This window comes from Macaca thibetana, chromosome X, assembly GCF_024542745.1.
Source record: "Macaca thibetana thibetana isolate TM-01 chromosome X, ASM2454274v1, whole genome shotgun sequence".
In the NCBI taxonomy this organism is placed as follows: domain Eukaryota; kingdom Metazoa; phylum Chordata; class Mammalia; order Primates; family Cercopithecidae; genus Macaca; species Macaca thibetana.
Genome location: NC_065598.1, coordinates 99,637,400 through 99,658,119, shown reverse-complemented (window position 1 = coordinate 99,658,119; position 20,720 = coordinate 99,637,400). Strand labels below are relative to the sequence as shown.

At 42.1% G+C, this 20,720-nt stretch overlaps 2 protein-coding genes across 3 annotated transcripts in view; one reads left to right on the top strand and one right to left on the bottom strand.

Moving 5' to 3' along the window:
* Positions 1-20,720, top strand: part of SLC25A53 (solute carrier family 25 member 53) — a 58,361-nt gene that overhangs the window by 23,959 nt on the left and 13,682 nt on the right. Inside the window, exons 2-3 of one of the 2 annotated variants that reach the window (XR_007722569.1) lie at positions 1,484-1,747; positions 4,009-13,477. The gene's annotated coding sequence lies outside the window, so the exon portion shown is untranslated. Of the gene's footprint in view, positions 1-1,483; positions 1,748-4,008; positions 13,478-20,720 lie in introns of those variants that run through there. The other variant, XR_007722570.1, reaches the window with a different exon arrangement.
* Positions 17,385-20,676, bottom strand: ZCCHC18 (zinc finger CCHC-type containing 18). The gene is given in 3 exon segments (XM_050775971.1): positions 17,385-19,052; positions 19,055-20,027; positions 20,422-20,676. Coding segments are annotated over 2 exon segments (1,305 nt in total). The 5' UTR covers positions 19,200-20,027; positions 20,422-20,676; the 3' UTR covers positions 17,385-17,892.

Genomic DNA, 20,720 nt, shown 5'->3' with positions numbered 1-20,720 from the left:
GCCTTGGGTTGCTTGTCAATACTTGCAGGTAATTAAAAAACAAATTGTCCAGAGTGTATAGTTGTTACATCTGAAGGAGGATGGGTTTGATAGGAGCTATTTGGTCATTTACTAGAAGCCAGAATCTGTCTGGTCACTGTGATATAACCTGTGGTGTGTGTAGCCACGATGTGCTGGCAATGTATTAAGAAATTGTACACACAATCTGGATGTGAGATCCAGATGATGAGGCTTAATTAAGGCAGTTTTTATAATCACACTAAATGCGATGATGTTTCAGGATGGCATGCTCAGGGGTATAAGGAGCTTGATTAGCCAATAAGCCCCTACTTGGGGCTTCCCAGGAACTGAAGTAACCTCACCCTAGAGGTTACCAAAAGGCAACATCCCATTGCTACCAACTTGAGTGCTTCTCCCCATGTGGAGTTTAACTCATTAAATATCTCTAGTCCTGATATCTCTAGATCACCTCTGCTTTATAAAAAAAGGTGTTTGAGTTTATTATAGTAAATGTTAATTTCTATATGGTTTACAGATCAGAATGATGAACTGAGACCCTATCTAGTCCTCTGCCAGAGACCTAGTATTTAGGATGGAGAGGAATAGATAAATTGACAAGCTTTTTAGCAAGCTGAATGGTTGGGGATCAGTGACAAACTGTATTCAGTATAATAGGAGAGATGGTAGAGTTAAGGATGACTTCCAAGTTTCAGCCTTGGGCATCTAGGCGGGTGGTAAATACAGGAGAGAAAAGACAAGGAAGAGAGCATGTGTAAGGAAGATGAATTAAGCTTTGGCTGTTTGAAGTACCCGCTGGACATCTAGGTGAGTACATGAGATTCTGGATCACTGGAGAGAAGTCTGGGATGGAGCTATATATTGAGGAACCACCAGTAGTTAAGTGATAGATGAGGCTATAGGTGTAGTTGATATAACTAGGTAGCATATGCAGAGTGAGAAGAGAACTGATAGCAAAGCCCAGTAGATAAGGGGAGAGCCTAAGAAATAAGTCACTTTAGGAGACTGAGGAAAAGACAAGGAAAGGTGATATACAGAAGCTAGGGGAGGAGAATTTCAAGAAGGAATTTAGTGGTCAATAGGGTCCAATTCCAAAAACAAAAAACAAAAAACTAAAAAAAAAACCAAATAAACAAACAAAAAAACAAGCAAAACAAGTACTGACAGGCATCTATTGGATTTAACAACTAAGACATCTGTCTTTACCTCAAAGATTACAATTTCAGTGGAGTGATGGGGAATGCAGCGGTTTGAGGAGTACATGGGGGCGGTAGTCTGTAACATGTGACTCCTATCAACCAAGCCTCCAAGTAACTGTACCTCTGTGTAGTCCCTCTACTGTTGAATCTGGTGGGCCCTGTACAAAAGTTTAACTGAAAGAATGCAGGGAATTAATGCTGCTTGACTGCCAAGGATAGGTTTTAAGAATCCTGTAACTTTTGCCTTGGTCTTTTGGATCCCTCAGGAACCATGTAAGAAGTCTGACTGCCCTGCTGGAGAAACCAAATGGAGAGGTCCAGAGACAACATGGAGAGAGAGTGCACAGCCCAGCTGAGCCCAGCTTTCCAGTTATCCCCACCAATGCGCCACACATATGAAGGAAGTCATCTTGGTCCCTCCAAAACAACCTAGCCAGCCAGCTGGATACCACTGAGTGACCTCAGTAGATGGCACATGGGACAGCAGAATTATCTAGTGAGCTTTGCCCACATTCCTCACCCACACAGTCGTGAGTATAATTAAATGATTATTGTTTTAAGCCCCAAGTTTTGGGGTGGTTTATTATACAGCAGAATATAACTGGAACATTGGGCATTGAAGTAGTGGAAACCATACATGCACGTTATATTTCCGTTAAACTTGGAAAGATCTGATGTAGTGGGAGGGTCACATAAGATCGAGGGAGAATTTTTATGAAGATGACAGAGACTTGGGAGTGTGCATATGCTGATGGGGAAGAGTTAGGAGAAAGAGAATGTTGAAGATGGGGAAGAGAGAGGAGATGGCTGATGCATGAGGTTTATGAGAAGGTAAGGGAAAGGATGAGATGCAAAACTCTGCTGGAGGGACTGATCTTGCATACAAGGATAGTGGGATGCTTCACCTTGTAAAATAGGAAGTGTCTGCCTGCTTCCTGTTCTTTAAAAATGTCAAGCATATCCATGTACTAGAGTGGAGAGAATATATGAAGGTTAGTTGGACAGTACTGGATCTCCTAAGGATTGTTTGACTGAGGCCCTTTCTCTAGACTGCTGACTCAACCCAGGCTGGAGTTAAGTGATTGGAATCCACACCCTTGGACCAGAATCCAAGTTACCTTCTGCTAAAGCCATACATGCACGTTAAAACCACACTTCCACAGAGTCAACTGGTCTGGGCTCAGTGGGCTCTCAAAATAATACAGGGTTCCATTGCCTCTGACCCAGAGGTTCTCTCCAAGAGAAAGAGCTATTGATGTTACAATTCTGCCTGTCACTGTCCCTGTTATAGCAGGGAGTGCGTACTGGATTAGTACCCCCCAGGAGGATGTGTGGTAGGTTGGGTTGGTGGTGGATGGCAGTTTGTCCCAAAATGTCACTTGAACTTCACCTTTGACAGCTGCAGACTTCTGCATGCTGGTAAGGAATTAAAGAAAGTGGAAATGCAATGCAGTCCAAAATAAACCACTTTACAAAACTTTATCTTATGGAAAATTGCAAACATACACAAAATTAGACTAGTGAAATGAATCCCCATATACCTATCATCCAGCTTCAACAATTACAATTTCTGCTCATCATTTGAATGGCACACACACACATATTTGTGTGGATATATACATGTGTCTGTAGTTTTATATATATAAATAAAACTACATATATATAGTTATATATATAGTTGATTCTTATATATATAAATGTAGTTATATATATATACATATATAAAAAGTTGATTCTTATTATTCACAGATTGCATATTTGCAAGTTCACTTACTTCAAACTTATCTGTAACCCCAAATTGATACTTGCAGTGCTTTCAATAGTCATTCATAGACCTGCACAGAGTGGCAAAACAATTTAGTTGTCAGGCACTCAGTATTCCCAGCTGAGGTTAGAAAAGGTGATGTTCTTGTTTCTGCTCTCATACTGTAAGTAAGTGTTCTTTTCATAGTTGATTTAGTGATATTTTAATGGCTTTTGTTGGTGATTTCACTGTTTAAAATGGCCCCCAATCATAGTGCTGAAGTACCGTCTAGTGTTTCTAAGAGCCAGAAGGCAGTGATGTTCCCTATAGGGGAAAATACATGTGTTAGATAGGCTTCCATTAGGCATGATTTATAACGCTGTCTGCTGTGAGTTCAATGTTAATAAATCAGCAACACAGTACATCCAGAAAAAGGAATAGGAAATTTGCCAATCTATGTGTGAAGACACTCTGTATGGTGCTAAAGTAACATCTTTAGTGTGTGATGAAGCTATGGAATAAATGGAAAAGCAGCAAAGTTTGTAGATTCATGAGATAACTGCTGATTAGAAAAAGCATAGTGGACAGCATGGTTGTGAGGCTTTTGAAAACCAAAGAAATTTATGGTTATGTTAACCCAGGATCAGGAAAATGTTAAACCCTTCTTGGCTAGTGGTTTACTATAAAATACTGCATATAATGTATTATTTTAAGAAATATATATTAAAGAGGGTGTCTTTAGACAGAAGCATACATAAAACAAGGTTGTGTGTATTGATCATTTTAAGGAATGCAATGAGAGGCTCCCAGGAACCTAAACCTGTATTTCTAGTAGGAGCAGTGGCTTGGTATTTGGTAATTCATTGGTTAAGGTGACTTTATAGAATATAACTGCCACAAATAATGAATCAACTATATGTACATGGGGGTGTGTGTGTGTGTGTCTGTGTATGTGTGTGTGTGTTTTGGAGTACTTTAATGCAAATTGCTGACTTTTTTTATCTGAAAATGTTTCAATATGTCTCTCTAACATATTGGTTCTTAAAGTGTGGTGTGAGGAGTCCTGGAGACACCTGAGACTGAGACCCTTTCAAGTGACTGGGAAATCCTTTTTCCAACTACATATCTCCATGAGGTTGGATTTGTCTTCATATGATTTATCCAAAACAGCATGTTACAACATTAAATGCAGAAGCAAATACGAGAATCTAGCTGTCTTGTACTGAGGCAGACATTTAAGAGATTTTCAGAAATGTAAAACATTCCTAAAATCTTTGTTTATGAAAATGCAATTATTTTAATAACATTTTATGTACAATAATCAGTGGATTTATTATTTTAAATGCATTAATACATATTTTAAAAATTTGCACTTTTGATTTCTAATATAATAAATATTGATAGCTCTGTAACCTACATTAGCAAAAGCTCTTTAGGGTCTAAAAGTACTAATATTTTCACCATGTGTATATAATTTTTATTTGTAAATATTAAAATAACTCACTTAAGAAAACATAATAATGCTTTTTACAAAGAAGCACTGATACACTTCTTTTTAGCACTGTTTGTAAAACTTGTCGAAAGGAGGAGGAATTTTTAAACTACCCCAGCTGTGCATAGAAGACAGCTAACACAGGAAAAACAAGTCTAGCAAAGAAATTCGCTAAGGCTACTTTCTGCCACCCTGGAATCCCACACTAGTTTTTTTGTTTTTTGTTTTTTTTTGAGACAGAGTCTAGCTCTATCACCAAGCCTGGAGTGCAGTGGCATGATCTCGGCTCACTGCAACCTCCACCTCACCAGTTCAAGCCATTCTTGTGCTTCAGCCTCCCGAGTAGCTGCAATTACAGGCATGTGCCACCATGCCCAACTAATTTTTGTATTTTTATTACACACTCAGTTTCATCATATTGGCCAGGCTGGTCTCAAACTCCTGACCTGAAATGATCTGCCCACTTTGGCCTCCTAAAGTGCTGGGATTATAGGCATGAGCCACCGCACCTGGCCCCACACTAGTTATTTTAAAAAATTATTTTAAAATAATTATAGAGTCACAAGGAAGTTGCAAAAGTACATAGAGTCCCATGTACCTGAAACCATGCTTCCTCTAATGGTGGCACCTTATGTTATTATAGTACAATATCAAATTCAGGAAATTATTACAAGATTGTTAACTAGAATATAGACCTAATTTTCACCATTTTACATGCATTTGTATGTGCGTGTGTTTTTCTATGTGGTCTTATCCCATGTATAGGTTTAACAACCACCACAGTCATGATATAAAACTGTTCAATGACCTCCCTTGTGCTTCCCCTTCATAATCATACCCATTCTGCCCCATCCTTGCTCCCTGGCAATGATTAATCTGTTCTGTATCTCTAAAATTTTCTAATTTCAAGAATGTTACATAAATAGAGTCCTATACTATGCAGTCTTTTGGGATTGACGTTCTTCACCAAATGTAATCCTTTTAAGTTGCATCTGGGTTGTTGTGTGTATCAGTAGTTTGTTCCAGCTCAATAGTATTCCCTTGGGTGGACAGACCAGAATTTCTTTATCCAATTACTACTTGATGGACATTTGGGTTGTTTCCTGGTTTTGCAATTACAGATAAAGCTGCTGTGAACATCAGCATGCAGGTTTTGTGTGACTATAAGTTTTCATTTCTCTGGGATAAATGCCCAAGAGTGCACTTGCAGGGTCATATGATAAGTACACGTTTAGTCTCATAGGAAATTGCCAGAATGATTTCCAGAGCCTTACCATTTTATATTCCTAACATCATTGTATAAGAGATTCATTTTTTCCGCATCCTTGTGAACATTTGGTATTACTGTTTTTTATTTTAGCCATTCGTATAGGTGTACAATGATACCTTAGCTTATTGTGGTTTTAATTTGCATTTCTTAGTGACTAATGATGTTGAACATGTTTTTTGCCATCTGCGTATTCTTTTTGGTGAAATTCTGTTCATATATTGCTCATTGTCTAATGGAATCTATTTTTTACTTTTTTTTTGGAGACAGGGTCTCACTCTGTCACCCGGATTGAGTACAGTGGCGCAATCATGTCTCACTGAAACTTTGACATGGACTCAAGTGATCCTCCTGCCTCAGCCTCCTGAGTACCCAGGACCACAGATGTGCACCATCATACCTGACTAATGTTTTAATTTTTTTTAGAGATAGGGTGTCACTATGTTGCCCAGGCTTGTCTCAAACCCCTGGCCTCAAGTGATCCTCTCAACTCAGCATCCCAAAGTGCTGGGAATACAGGTGTGAGCCACTGTGCCAAGCCTTTTAATGGAATCTTTATGTCTTTTTTTTTTTTTTTTTAAATTTATTTATTATTATTATACTTTAAGTTGTAGGGTACATGTGCATAACGTGCAGGTTTGTTACATATGTATACTTGTGCCATGTTGGTGTGCTGCACCCATCAACTCATCATTTACATCAGGTATAACTCCCAATGCAATCCCTCCCCCCCCCTCCCCCCTCCCCATGATAGGCCCCTGTGTGTGATGTTCCCCTTCCATGCACACGTATGTTTATTGCAGCACTATTCACAATAGCAAAGACTTGGAATCAACCCAAATGTCCATCAGTGACAGATTGGATTAAGAAAATGTGGCACATATACATCTTTATGTCTTTTTTACTGTTGAGTTTTGAGAGTTTCTTTTCCTCTTCTATCTCCCCCTAACAAGTGCTTTTGCCCAGACTGGAGTGCAGTGACGTGATTGTAGCTCACTGCAGCCTCAAACTCTTGGGCTAAAATGATCCTCCCACCTCAGCCTCCCAAGTAGCTAAGACTACAGGCATGTGCCACCACACCTGGCTAATTTTTAATTTTTTTTTTTTTTTGTAGAGGCTGGGTCTCGTAATGTTGCCTAGGTTGGTCTCAAACTCCTGGCCCCAAGTGATCCTCTCGCCTCAACCTCCCAAAGTGCTGGGATTACAGGCATGAGCCACCATGCTGGGCCAACTTGTGTATATCTGTGAAAAATCCCTTTGGGATTTTGATAGTAATCAGGTTAAATCTATAGATAACTTTGGGGAAGATTGACATCTTTATTATATTGAGTTTTGCAATCACTGAGCACTGTGTGTACCTCCATGTTTTCAGATCTTTGCTAGCTTTCTTTCATCAAGTTTTACGGAAAGGGATGGATGTACTTATGAACTCTCAGTGGCTTCATCCTGGCAGAGAACAGGAATGCTGCTTGCTCTGTGAACTCTGCAGCCTCAGTGTCCTCATTTGGGGTGAAAGCTCCCTCATAAGGTCATTATAAAGATTTAAGGAGATGCTGAATGCCCAAGTCCTGCCTCCAGCATATGTGCTTTTCTCCTTAATTTCCCACTCATTACCTTTTGAGTCTTGAGTTTTCATCTGTGAACCCACATAGGATAATAGTGGGACCGACTTCGAAGGGGTTGTTGTGAGGAATGGGTATGAGAATTCAAGTAAAGCACCAAAGAGACTGCCAGACACACTAGGGGTACCATAAGCAGTAGCTGTTATTACCATATGATTGTAGTGAGGTGAAACTATAATTTCTTCCTTTCACTGAGAGAAAACTCTCAAGCAGCTGGTCCAAAGAGCATAAACAGCACAAAGCAAGTAGCAGGATGTTGCTGAAGGTTTGGGACGGTGGAGAGGGTTTATTTTAGCACAGCAGGCAATACGAAATAGAGTCTCAGAACCATGTACCTGCTATGACCCAACTTTTATAGAAAAAGAACAAGAATAGATATGTTTGTGTTTGTGTAAAAGCATCATCTGGAAGAACACACCCCAGACCAGACTGTGGGGAGCTGGGGAACTTTCACTTCTACTTTTTCCCCTTTCTGTGAAAGGTGTTTTTTGGGCTGGGTGTGGTGACTCACACCTGTAATTCCAGCACTTTGGGAGGCCGAGGTGGGCAGATCACTTGAGGTCAGGAGTTTTGAGACCAGCCTGGCCAACATGGCGAAACCCCTTCTCTACTAAAAATATAAACATTAGCTGGGCATGGTGGTGTGTGCCTGTAATCTCAGCTACTAGGGAGACTGAGGCAATAAATCTCTTGAAACCAGGAGGTGGAGGTTGCAGTGAGCCAAGATCATGCCACTGCACTCCAGCCTGGGTGACAATGAGACTTTGTCTCAAAAAAAGAAAAAAAAGAAAAGAAAGAAAAAAAAGTTATTTCTTTTTAGTTGAGCATGTACTACACTAAACAATGTTACAATAAATTTTTTAATTGAATTTATTTTTATTTTGAGACAGGGTCTTGCTTTGTCACCCAGGCTGGAGTGTAGTGGCATGATCATAGCTCACTGCAGCCTCAACTTCCTGGGCTCAAATGATCCTCCTGCCTCAGTTCCCCAAGCAGCTAGGACTACAGGCATGTGCCACTATGCCTGGCTAATTTTTTCATTTTTATTTTTTGTAGAGATGGGGTCTTGCTGGGTTGCCCAGGTTGGTCTCGAACTCTTGGCTTCAGCAATCCTCCGGAGCCTCCCAAAGTGTTGGGATTATAGGCATGAGCCACTGTGCCTGGCCAGAAATTGTTTTGAAAGGCTAACCAGTAAAACATTAACCAATTTACAAGAGAAAAACAACCCCATCAAAAAGTAGGCAAAGGATATGAACAGACACTTCTCAAAAAGAAGACATTTATGCGGCCAACAAACATGAAAAAACGCTCATCATCACTGGTCATTAGAGAAATACAAATCAAAACTACAATGAAATACCATCTCATGCCAGGTAGAATGGCGATCATTAAAAAGTCAGGAAACAACATATGCTGGCGAGGCTGTGGAGAAATAGGAACACTTTTACACTGTTGGTGGGAGTGTAAATTAGTGCAACCATTGTGGAAGACAGTGTGGCGATTCCTCAAGGATCTAGAACCAGAAATACCATTTGCCTAGCAATCCTATTACTGTGTATGTACCCAAAGGATTATAAATCATTCTACTGTAAAGACACATGCACATATATGTTTATTGCAGCACTATTCATAATAGCAAAGTCTTGGAACCAACCCAAATGCCCATCAATGATAGACTGGATAAGGAAAATGTGGCACATATACACCATGGAATACTATACAGATATAAAAAAAGATGAGTTCATGTCCTTTGCAGGGACATGGATGAAGCTGGAAACCATTGTTATCAGCAAACTAACACAGGAACAGAATAACCAAACACTGCACATTCTCACCTATAAGTGGGAGTTGAACAATGAGAACACATGGACACAGGGAGGGGAACATCACACAGTGGGGCGTGTTGTGGGGTGGGGGGCTAGGGGAGGGATAGCATTAGCAGAAATACCTAATGCAGATGACAGGTTGATGGATGCAGCAAACCACCATGGCATGTGTATACCTATGTAACCTGCACGTTCTGCACATGTATCCCAGAACTTAAAGTATAATTTTAAAAAAGGAAAAAAAAGTAAAAAAAAATCAACAAATCAGCAAACTACACAGAAGAATATTAGAACAATTTATCTCAAATTTCTCTTCCATTGAGCTTCCTGCCTGACCCTAGAGCTCCCTCACCTCTTTGGCTTACCAGCTCCCATCCTTCAAAGTTTCTAAGTTATTCTGTGGAGAATTTGAGCTGCTCTCTTCCTTTAGATCCGGGCCATCTCAGCTAGGTCCAGAGAGCCTCACTCACCTCCCCAACTAAGCAAGCATCCCCGGAGGTATGTTCTTCGTGCAAGGGCAGTTCGTGCTCTGAGAGAATTTATTTGGTTAGCTTATAAAGGGATTATATTCTTTTCCCCTGCACACGAGAGAGAGTAGCTTTACTGCCTTTAATGACATCCTATGTGAAGGGTCTGGGAGGGATGGTTTAGGTAATCCATCTACAAGGGTGCTCAGAGAGTTTGGAGAGAGGCGATTGGTGTCATTATGATGGCATTCTGTGGCACAGTACTTACAGTGCACCAGGCGCTCTTTTAAAGACTTCTCAAGTGTTCCTTCATTTAATTCTCACCACAACCCTGTCAGGGACTTCCTGTTATTGTCTCCGTTTTACTGATCAGGAAGCTGAAGTGGAGAAGTTAACTACTTTGCCCAAGTTCCTTTCCTCCTGTGAGGATAAGGAGCCAAAGGTTCAGGAATGCCCAAATCACATCCCTCTTCTTGTCCAACCACCCAACCCCTCCACAAGCAACCTGACCAGCCACCTTTATACAAAGTACAGTTTTCAGATTGGAATACAAATATATCTCCTTGACTCCCTGCTCTGAGAGGTATTTCCTCTCAGACTCCCAAAAGCTGGATTGAGGAACATGGCTTAGTTGGTACAGTATAGCAAAATGTCCTGCTTGTTGAAACTGAATTTGTGATTATCTTCTTTTTCCTCAAGAAGTCATTGAGGGCTGTTGTATTCCTTTAAAAGGAGAATTTAGAGTAGCCAAATAAAAAGGGGGGTGAAGTAGTCTCATTACAGAAAAAAGGGAGTTTGAGCAGCCTTTTAGTAGTTGATTGCTTCAAGATGTGGTATTCAGCCAGGGTGAAGGGAAAGTGGTTGGGGCTGTGGATCTGGATGTTTACAGAAGCTTTTACCTATCCTGAGACTTCAATTCTGCTGTTGGTCTTCAGAGAAGTGTCTGCATCTGCTGAGAAGAAATCCCACCACTGCATTCCAGCGTGGGTGACAGAGCGAGACTCCATCTCAAAAAAAAAAAAAAAAAAAAAAAAAAGAAATCAGGAGACATCTAAATTTGTACAAAAAGCTAATAAAATTCTGGAAAAATGGACTCAGAATATAAGAAATGTACAAATAAAAAATATTTGGAATGTGTACTAAATGCCACTGAATTGTACACTTTAAAATGGTCAAAATGGTGAATTTTTTGTAACTTTTACCCCAATAAAAATTCTGGAACAAAAAGGGGAGGTAGAACCATGGGTAGAATACAGAAGAATCAGGCCAGGGATGGTGGTTCACACCTGTAATCCCAACACTTTGGGAGACCAAGGCGGGAGGATCACTTGAGGCCAGGAATTTGAGACCAGCCTGGGAAACAGAGTACGATTGCCATCTCTCTCTCTCTCTCTGTCTATATATATATATATATATATATATACACATACACACACACACACATACACACACATACATATACACACACACACACACACATATATGAATCATACCATTTGATGTGATATCTAGTAATTGCTTTAAAATACTTCATCAAAATGTGGGGGACTATAGATGAGACAAGTTATGCAACATATTGATAATTCTTGAAGCTGAATGATGGGTACATGGGGATTCATCATTCATTTTCTATAATTTCATGTGGGTTTGGAAAGTTCCATTGAAAATGTTTAAAACAACCCCCTCCTCCTGCCAAATCATTTGAAAACTTAATTTGGAGAGTTTCTTAGAGCTGAATTGACCTTTAAATATTTTTAAGTATTGAAGTCTCTAGTAGCTCAGAGTTAAAGGGTATTCCCAGCAAGTTAAGAGATGAGGAAGGGCCCTGAATGTGAGCCAGAGCTACTAAAGTAGGATGTGCCACAGGCCACCTCTCTTTCTGCTCTGGTTCCTGTGAAACATAGTGCTTGTTCCAGCAACATCACCTCTAGGAATGTATCCTCAGGAAATAATTGTTCACATGTACAAACCTGTATTTGAGTAAGGATGCTGTTCTCAGTGGGTTTATAACGGTGAAACAATGGAAACAAGGTAATGACTAGCTCTAAAGAGGCTGGCTTAATAAATCATGGATACAAGTAAATAATTGGATTTAATGCAGTTATGAAAAATAATCTAAACACCTTGGACCTCAGTTGCCTGGTTTTTAAATGAAGAAAGCCAAAGGAGAATTGTATTCCTCAACTAGTTTTAGGAGACCAGCAAAACTTTGATACCAGAATCTCACAAAGACATTATACAGAGAGGAAAATTATAGGTGACTCTCTCTTACAGACATAGATCTAAAAATCCTAAACAAAATATTAGCAAATTGAATCCAGTAATATATAACAATTGTAATAAATCAGGACAAAATCTTGTTTATTCCAGGAATGCCTGGTTGGTTTACTATTAGAAACACAAATAATGTAATTTAGCATTTTACCTAATAAATGAGAAAGAAGCATATGATAATCTTAATAGATACAGAAAAAGCATTTCATGAAATTCAGCATCCATTGATTATTTTAAAAACATATGGTAAATTAGGAATGGAAAGAAACATTTTTAAACTGATAAGTGGTATTTACTAAAAACCTGCAGCAAGCATCCACTTAACGTTGAATTGTTCAAAGTGGTCCCCTTGAGTTCAGGAATAAGACAAGAATGTCTCTTCTCACTACTTCTTGTACTCTAGGTCCCAGTCAATGCAGTAAGGTAAGAAAAAGAAATGTATATGGATTGGTAAAGAAGAAGTAAAACTGCCATCATTCACAGATGATGTGCTTGTGTATGCAGAAAAATTCTAAGGAAGCTACAGATTAAAATTATTAAGAGAGACTAGCAAAGTCAGTATACAATATCAACATCAAAATACCAGTTATATTTCTATACACCATCAATAAGCACTTAGAAAATGAAATTTAAACCAATATTTCATTTATAGTAGCATACACAATTACCTTGAACGAAATGTAATAATAGACATACAAAACCTGAAGCAAAAGTTATGAAGCTTTGTTGACAGTGTCAAGTGTTTGTGAGAATGTGGAGCAACAGGAACTCTCAAACACTGATGGTGGAAGTGGGAATTGGTACAACTTTGGTATACAGTTTGGTGGTGTCTAGTGAAGTTGAAAATATACATAATCTATGAGCCAGCAATTCCTCTCCTACATATATACGTTGTGTGTGCACATATGTACCAGGAAACATTAAAAACATGTTCTTAGCAACAGTTTTCATAATTGTCCCAAACTGGAAACAGCCCAAATGTCCATCGACAGTAAAAGGATAAATTCTTGTAAAGTCATAGAAAACACAATACTGAGAATGATGAACCAATGCCACATGCAACCAGGTTGAATCTCAGAAGCATAATTGTAAGGGCAATGAGCTGGATACAGAAGGGTATATGCATTATGGTTCTATTTACATAAAGCTCAAGAAACAATAGTGTTTGGGCATCTATATTTGAGTGGTAAAGCTATAAAGAAAAGTAAGAAAGCAATAGCCAAAACTGTCATGAGAGTGTTTGGTTTGGTTTGGTTTGGGAGAGAGGAAAGAGGTTGTGATTGGGCAAGGACTTACAGGAATTTCTGGAGTTCTGGTGTGTTCTGTTTCTTGATCTTTATGGTAATTTGCTCTATAATAATTTGTTAAGTTGTAAATTTATATTTTATGCACTTCCCTCCGCCCCAACCGCCCCCCCCGTTAGAGTGTTTTAGAATGTGGAAATTTTAAAACAAGATTTATCTCAGGGCTTGTTGTAAGAATGGGATGAAGGATAAAGCCATGTAGAGCTTGTAGAATATGCCTGGCACTTTGTAAGACCTTAATAAATGTTAACTGTCTAAACACAATACAGATTTGTTGTTATTATTGCTTCTCTTATTTGTTGCCAACCCTGCCCCCTGTCCATCATATTTGTTGCCAGTGTTTCTCAGCTTACTGTTGGTATTTTTGTTAATGCTGTCTTCTGAATTATCGATCTTTTCCTTTATACTTTCTTTCATTAGTCTTAACTATAGAAAGTTCTCTCCAACCCAGAGATTTAACATGTATTGTGTTGCAGCTTTCAAAGGGGTTGCTTTTGAACATTTGATTCTTTTTATTCATTTTATAACAACAAAATATATGATTAAAAATATATGAAAAAATATATGATTAGTACATAATTGCATAAAATCTACATTTACTTCTCAAATGTGTCTGGGATTCATATTTAGTGTCATGGGAGAAAGGAAACTGGCCTTTTTTCCAATCAGGTAATGAAGTTCTCCCCAGCACCACAAGTTGAACAATTTATCTCTCCTCCACTCACTGTTGCAGCTGTCTCCTCTTGCATACTTCAAATTCAAAACCATTTGCACCAAAAGCATAGACTGGAAACTTGATACCTGAACTGAATGTGATAATGCAACTCTGAAGGGAGAAGGGATGGTTGCCAGGCAGCAGGAGGGATAGCTGCAGCAAGGAGAGAATGTGAAAGAAAGGTGGAAAAAGCCTGTGTCAAACAAGTATTCTTTAAAGGCTGCATCCTTGTGTATGGCGCACAAGCCACTTGCTGCTGTGACGTTTGGCTAATTATGTCTGTTGACCTTGTTTTCCTCACGTATCATCTCTATATAATAATAACACCAACCTCATAGGGTCCTGTGCACATGAGGGCTAACTCAAGTAAGGAACACAGACTTTGGGGTCAGTCAGTCCAGTGTCTTATCCTTGACTGTACCACTAAATAACTACATGATCCTAAGTACGTTTTCTAACTTCCCGGCCTGTTTCATCATCTGAAATATGTGTCAATTAATAGTAATTAAATTAGTAGCAAATTAGAAATAGAAAGTAATACTTATCTTGAGGGAGTTGCTATGAAAAGCTAATAATGCGTTTTAAAGGTTTGGCACTGGGTGCCTGGCATGTAATAAGCTTGGAATAAATCGCACTTGCAGTGATTTAAATTTTTATTGCTATTGCGGAAGGATCAGGAAGGGAAAGAATATTCAGCAAAAGAGACTGAGAAGTAGGCGCCAAAAAGATCTGGGAGAGGGAAACCGTGAGATGATGTCATGGAAACAAGGGAAAATAGTATCAAGAAGGAGGGAGATAATGCAAAAGGAGGTCATTCAAAGGCTGGTGTCTCCTGACAAGACAAAAGAGCAATTTTCATCTCTTAGCGACTAATGAGAATGAAGGGAGAAAGGAAAGGAAAAAACAATAATTATAAATGAAGGGTATTGAACACAAAATTTTCTGAAAGCCTTCTTTCACTTAACCCTGTGATCACTCCAAGTCTTCTATGTCTTCCAATTGGGCAAAATACATACTTCTTGAATAAAGGAAAGCCAGTGTGACACAAAATGAAATAAAAAGTATCACTTTTGCATCATTTTGGTGAAGTAAAAATTTAGACAGTTTCAGGTTTACACAACAGAGGACAGGATGAGGGGGGAAGGAAAGGGGATGAATTACAGAGCAGGGTTTCAAAGTAATGATCTTGAACCTCCAAGCTAATTCCAGTGAAAAGGAGGGTGGGGGTAGGTGTAGCATTTACTCCTCTTTTCATTCTACCTGATTTCAGAAAGAAATCATGACAGCATATCTAGGTAAATCATTCAATAGCATTTATAGATTGAATTTGAGAAAAGGTGAGCAGGAAGTGGAACTATATTCTAATCTTGGAGAGATGAGTGGGCAAATCCCCTCCAAGGATAGATTGCAGGAGAGGTAGGAAGGAATAAGGGGTAGTGTTGGTAGTGTTGGGGGACCCTGTGGCTTTGGGGGCTTGATGAAGCTGCCTCCTGCCTGGGTGGTGGGTTCCTCTTCGCCTGTGGTGAGATGGAGGTGGCTGCCAGGGGCCAGAGATGCCCCAGATGGATGCAAAAAGTGGGTCTCTTGAACCTTTACTCCTGCTCAGTTCTCAGCTAAAAGGTCAGAGGCAGAGGGGCCCTCCCAGTCTACTGGACATGAGCATTAAGGAGGCTGAGGCTTAAGGCCATCATGGAATGCTGAGGAGGGGGAGGTGATGATGGGCAGAGCACATGAGGCTGAGCCTCCATCTCCCCCCACCAAGAGGTGAGTGTGGCTCCAGGGAAGGGGAGTGGTGGTAAAGTGCAATTGTGAGAAAATGGATGGAGCAAGGGGGATAGGAATGAGATTGCGGGGATATGGATGAAGCAGGGGGATCTGAATGAGACTGTGGGGATATGGATGGAGCAGGGGGGATATGAATGAGATTGTGGGGATATGGATGGGGCAGGGGGGATCTGAATGAGATTGCGGGGATATGGATGAAGGAGGGGGGATCTGAATGAGACTGTGGGGATATGGATGGAGCGGGGGGATAGGAATGAGACTGAGGATACAGGTGGAGCAAGAAGGATCTGAATGAGACAGTGGGGATATGCATGGAGTAGGGGGGATCTGAATGAGATTGTGGGGATATGGGTGGAACAGGGGGATAGGAATGAGACTGAGGATACAGATGGAGCAGGAAGGATCTGAATGAGATTGTGAGGATATGCATGGAGCAGGAGGGAACTGAATGGGATTGTAGGGATATGAATGGAGCAGGGCGGGTATGAATGAGACTGTGAGGACATGGATTGAGCAGAGGGGATAGGAATGTGATTGTGGGGATATGGATGGAGCAGGGTGATAGGAATGAGATTGTGGGGACATGGATGGAACAGTGAGGATAGGAATGAGATTGTGGGGATATGGATGGAGCAGTGGGGATAGGAATGGGATTATGGGGATGTGGATGAAGCAAGAGAAAGGGACCAGGGAAGAGCAGAGTTGGGGGTGATTCTGGAAGGAGAGCACTCCAAGGCAGATTCTGGGCCTGGCAGCCCTGGGAAGGCTGCATTGGGCTCCTTGCAGTGTGTGGCTTCTACTCCTCCCTGGGGGACTCAGCCTAGACCCTTTTGTCCCCCATCGGTCTGCTAGCCTAATTAGAGTCCCAACCTCCACTCCTCCCACCACATAGCCCAGGGTTCTGTGTGAAACCTGTGGGTCTGCAGTTTCTGCCAGGCCTCCTGTCCCTGTCACTGTAGATGGGAGCCCACCAGCCTGGCCATCATACCCCTTCCCCTCTCCCCCTGTCCTTCTGTCCTCCACCTACATAGCTCTGTGCTCCTTTCCCTGAGGTGCCAGCTCTGGCTGCTGCACACCCTGTCTCGTCAGCCCAGGGGCCCCCTCTTTCCTCCCAGGCAAACTCCCTCAGGTCCTCAGGTCTGCATTCATTTCACTCCACTCCCTGCCTTAAATGAAATCATTCCTCCCTGCACCTTGCCAGTCTTGACCTCTTTGTGAGGATAGGGACTACTGTACCTACAAGAAAGTTGGGACCCTCGGGGATAGAGGTCACATGTCATCTTTTATCACCCTCTAATCTGAGGTCAAGAGATGGGGCAGGAGTAGTTGTCCCTTCCCAATACAAACAGGAATGGAGCCTCTGGAATACCCATTTTCAATTTTTGTCCCTGCTGTCCCCCATCTGATATCTCATGATATGTTCAAGAAGAAAACATTGGAACATTATTAACTCATGGGTGCAGGAGTTGGCTCTATGACCTAGGAGACAGGTCAGTTGTGTTAAGGGGTTGTATGGGAGATATTCAGTCCATTTCAGTTTCCTTTCTCCTTTCCTATAAATGAGGTTGATAAAAACCCATCCTCCTAGTATGACCCCCACTTATAGCTTCTATATTTAGTTTCATTTTTCTTTATCTTTCTAAAAGTAACATCACACAGAGATATGAAATAAGATGTTTATATATATTCATTGACATAGAAGTCCACAAGATATATTATTTGGTGAAAAATACACAGTATAGAACAGCATTTATATTTGATCACTCTTATCTATACATGTATCTATCTGGGTACACAGGTACAGGGAGATATCTGGAAGGACATTCACCAAAGAGCTGACAATGGTTACAAAAGGGTGCTGAGTTTCAGGTAATTTGTACTTTAGTTTTTGTATCTTCCTTTATTTTTGAAGGTTTATTGAAAAGATGCTCCTTTCATAAAAAGTAGAAAGTCATCAAAGAAATAGACACATGGAGAACAGACTCTTAAGCCAGCAGAGAAGGGAGCATGGACAGAGGTCACACCATTCCCCTCCACTGTGCTGGTATGAAAGATCTCTTCTCTTTCCCAAAGGAAAACTGCTTTGTGGATTCATGCAGTTAGAAACCCACCCTCCTCCCCTGTTATTCCCATTACTCTGAATACAGTTAAGAACTCATTTAGGTCTGGGTCTAGATCCTTACTGTGGCTCAAAAGCATCACTGTGTTCTCCAGGGACGTCTTTTGACCTGTCCTCTGTATGTGTCAGCTCCTGCAGGGTGATGATCAGATTCTCAAAAACCTGGGCCTTGTTGCTCTCATTGTCACAGGTTTCTTCTGAGTGGCCCTCCTTACCACAATATGAACAGCAGATTGTGTATTTTCACTTCCTGGCTCTACAAATATTCCCAGGACCATCATTCTTATACCCAGAACCACCACTGGTAGAAAGAGACTGAGCCCCAGAATTGTTGGGGGAATCAATAACCAGCACTTGATCCAGAGGTCTGGCTCTTCCTCTGAAGGGAGGGACACCTGTGGGTGTCAGTGGAGGGTCCAGAGACACCACCAGGATCACATCCTCATCGGAGTCATCAAGGGTATCATCTATTTCTATCACGTTGCAGTTACAGTTAGCACTGCCGATTGTTATTGGCTGGGCACCCTGAAATGCCACAGGGCTGGCTGCCTTCTCCATTATTGGCCCAGACCTTTTCGGCCGCTTCCGTTTAATAAAAGCATCATCCCAATCCTCTTCCTCCCTTATCATCTTGATTAACTCCAGGAAATTGGGAAGCCGCTCCTGCGCATTTGCATACATCCTGAGAAGATGGTTAAATTTAAGCCTGAAGCACAGGTCCCTATTCAGCTCGGTGCCTAAAAGAAGCTGTTGCAAGCCAGTCTGGTTTGCATCTTTCTCAGCTAGGATGCCAGCCTGAATAGCATTCTGGAGCTGCAACTCTAAACGGATCACATAAAGGGAGGCTTTCTCCCCTAGTGCCTGCAGGGTGTTAACAAATTTACCATGGGCAGTCACACTGCTTTCAAACTCCCCAAACACCAATTTCATGGCCCGCAAGAAATCTGCTACACTTAGGTTGGGGTTGGCCGCCTGAAGCAAACGCATGACCTCCCGGGCAGGGCCCCTAAGTGTTTTCATCAAGCGCTTGAGTTTTTCCTCCTCAGACATACTCCAATCTGGCAGGACCCCATTGACTTGGATCAGCCAGTTTTCAAAGGTTTCTTTCCCCTGGGCTGGCACCACTCTCCCCGAGAACAACTTCATGTTTCTCTCTGCCATGTTGACCACGAAAGGACCGAGACTCCTCCCGAGAGACCTCAACATGGAATGGGCCCAGGCGGCAAAGGTGCATTCTGCTGCCTGCTGTTACCCACACGCGCAATGATGCTAGCCATGACTGACGACGATAGGGTATCTGAATACAACAAGATACTCGCGCTTTTTGGAAAAGCCTTATCTGCAGGATTCTCCAAAGCAACGTTCATGGGCTGTGCCTGCCTTGTATTTCAGTAGGGATTCTAAGGAAAATAAAAACGGTTAATAAGATAGTGGGCTGTGGGGAAGCAGTCTGTAGTAGCATTCTCGATCTTCCTGAATAACGTTGTAGTGCATTTTATATCTGCCCAGTGCCTTAACAATACCCTGCAGGAGACTGGCAATTACAACATTCCAGAGCTAGCAGGTTTCCTTGGACTAGTAGGTAGTTTTTCAGAGCCACATCCATCCACTCCTGCCTGTACTCCAGGAGGGGCGACAACTGTTGCTTCTAATTCTAGATGACATAGTGTTTGGAGCTTATACTGGGCCCTCAAAACGGAACTCAATGGTTGTGGGTCACAGATTTATGGTAATAAGAAACCATTAACCTCATGGCCTCAGGTCTCAATCACATCCCCTTGTCAACGTTTCCCCCGTTATTTCTCAGATTCTTACATGAACTCGGAAACTAGCGTTCGCCTTTATTTTACGTGCAGCCTCTGCAACAGGTGCCTGCCGTGAGAAAATTAACCTCTGGGGTAGAGCCGACTTTTGTCCACTGGGGGTCGCAGGTCCCAGTCCTCAGGGCCTCAAGACTGTGACGCGAAGGAGGGAAAGGAAGGATTGGAAGCAGCTTCATCTGAAAACCTGATACCTCCTCTCCACCAGCTTCACTGTCACCAGGCGGAAAATTCCCTCTCCCATCTTCTGAACGCAAGCCAAAGTGCCTCCTGCCCCCATCCCCACCCCGCCTTACATTTCCTCCGGGAGACCCTCGCCCTACCAGCTCTGCAATCCGCCGCACAGAATCCAAGTTCGGATTTGGCTTTGATGACCTGCCAGGGAGAAAGAGACTGGAAGTTGGATAACCTCCCACCCCCATATTCCTTCCCAGGAAGAGAGGAGGAGATGCAAAAGGGGTTCAAGACAGCTTGCGATCGTTTCCTCCCGCCCCTTGCCACCTCCCCGAACACACCCCCACCCCCGATGCCCGACAACACCCCCGATCTCCGACAACACCACGACCCACCTTAATCCAGGCAAATCCTAAATCCTACCCAGTTGGCAGCATCCAGATGAACCACAACTCCTTCCTCAGCGCAACCAGGCCAAGGGAATGCTCCATCCCCTGCCTCGCAGTTACTGATTCTCCAAGCCAGGCGCCGCCCAGTCCTGGCGGGGCTTCCCCCACCCCTCTCCGCGCCGGGCAATCGCGCGCTCTTTCTTTACCTGCGCTCCACTGGTAGGCAGCATGTGCTCCCGCGTCGACAGCTCTGTTTTGCCTTCCGGTCCCCGTAGCTCTGCAGGGGAACGGTATCTCTGGCGCCTCCTCGGCCGCTAAGCGACCCGGGGCTGCCAGATCTAGCGAGTGCTTCGCATGACCGCCCAGCAAGGGGTAGCCGAGTTGAGGCAGCGCGGTTCCCAAGGCAGCCAAGGCTGCTCCCACCCTCCAGTTCGGCCCTCCGGGCAGCAGCGGTTGCTTTCAGTCTCTGCCCATTGAGACAAAAGAGCGTGACGAGCCGGGCGAC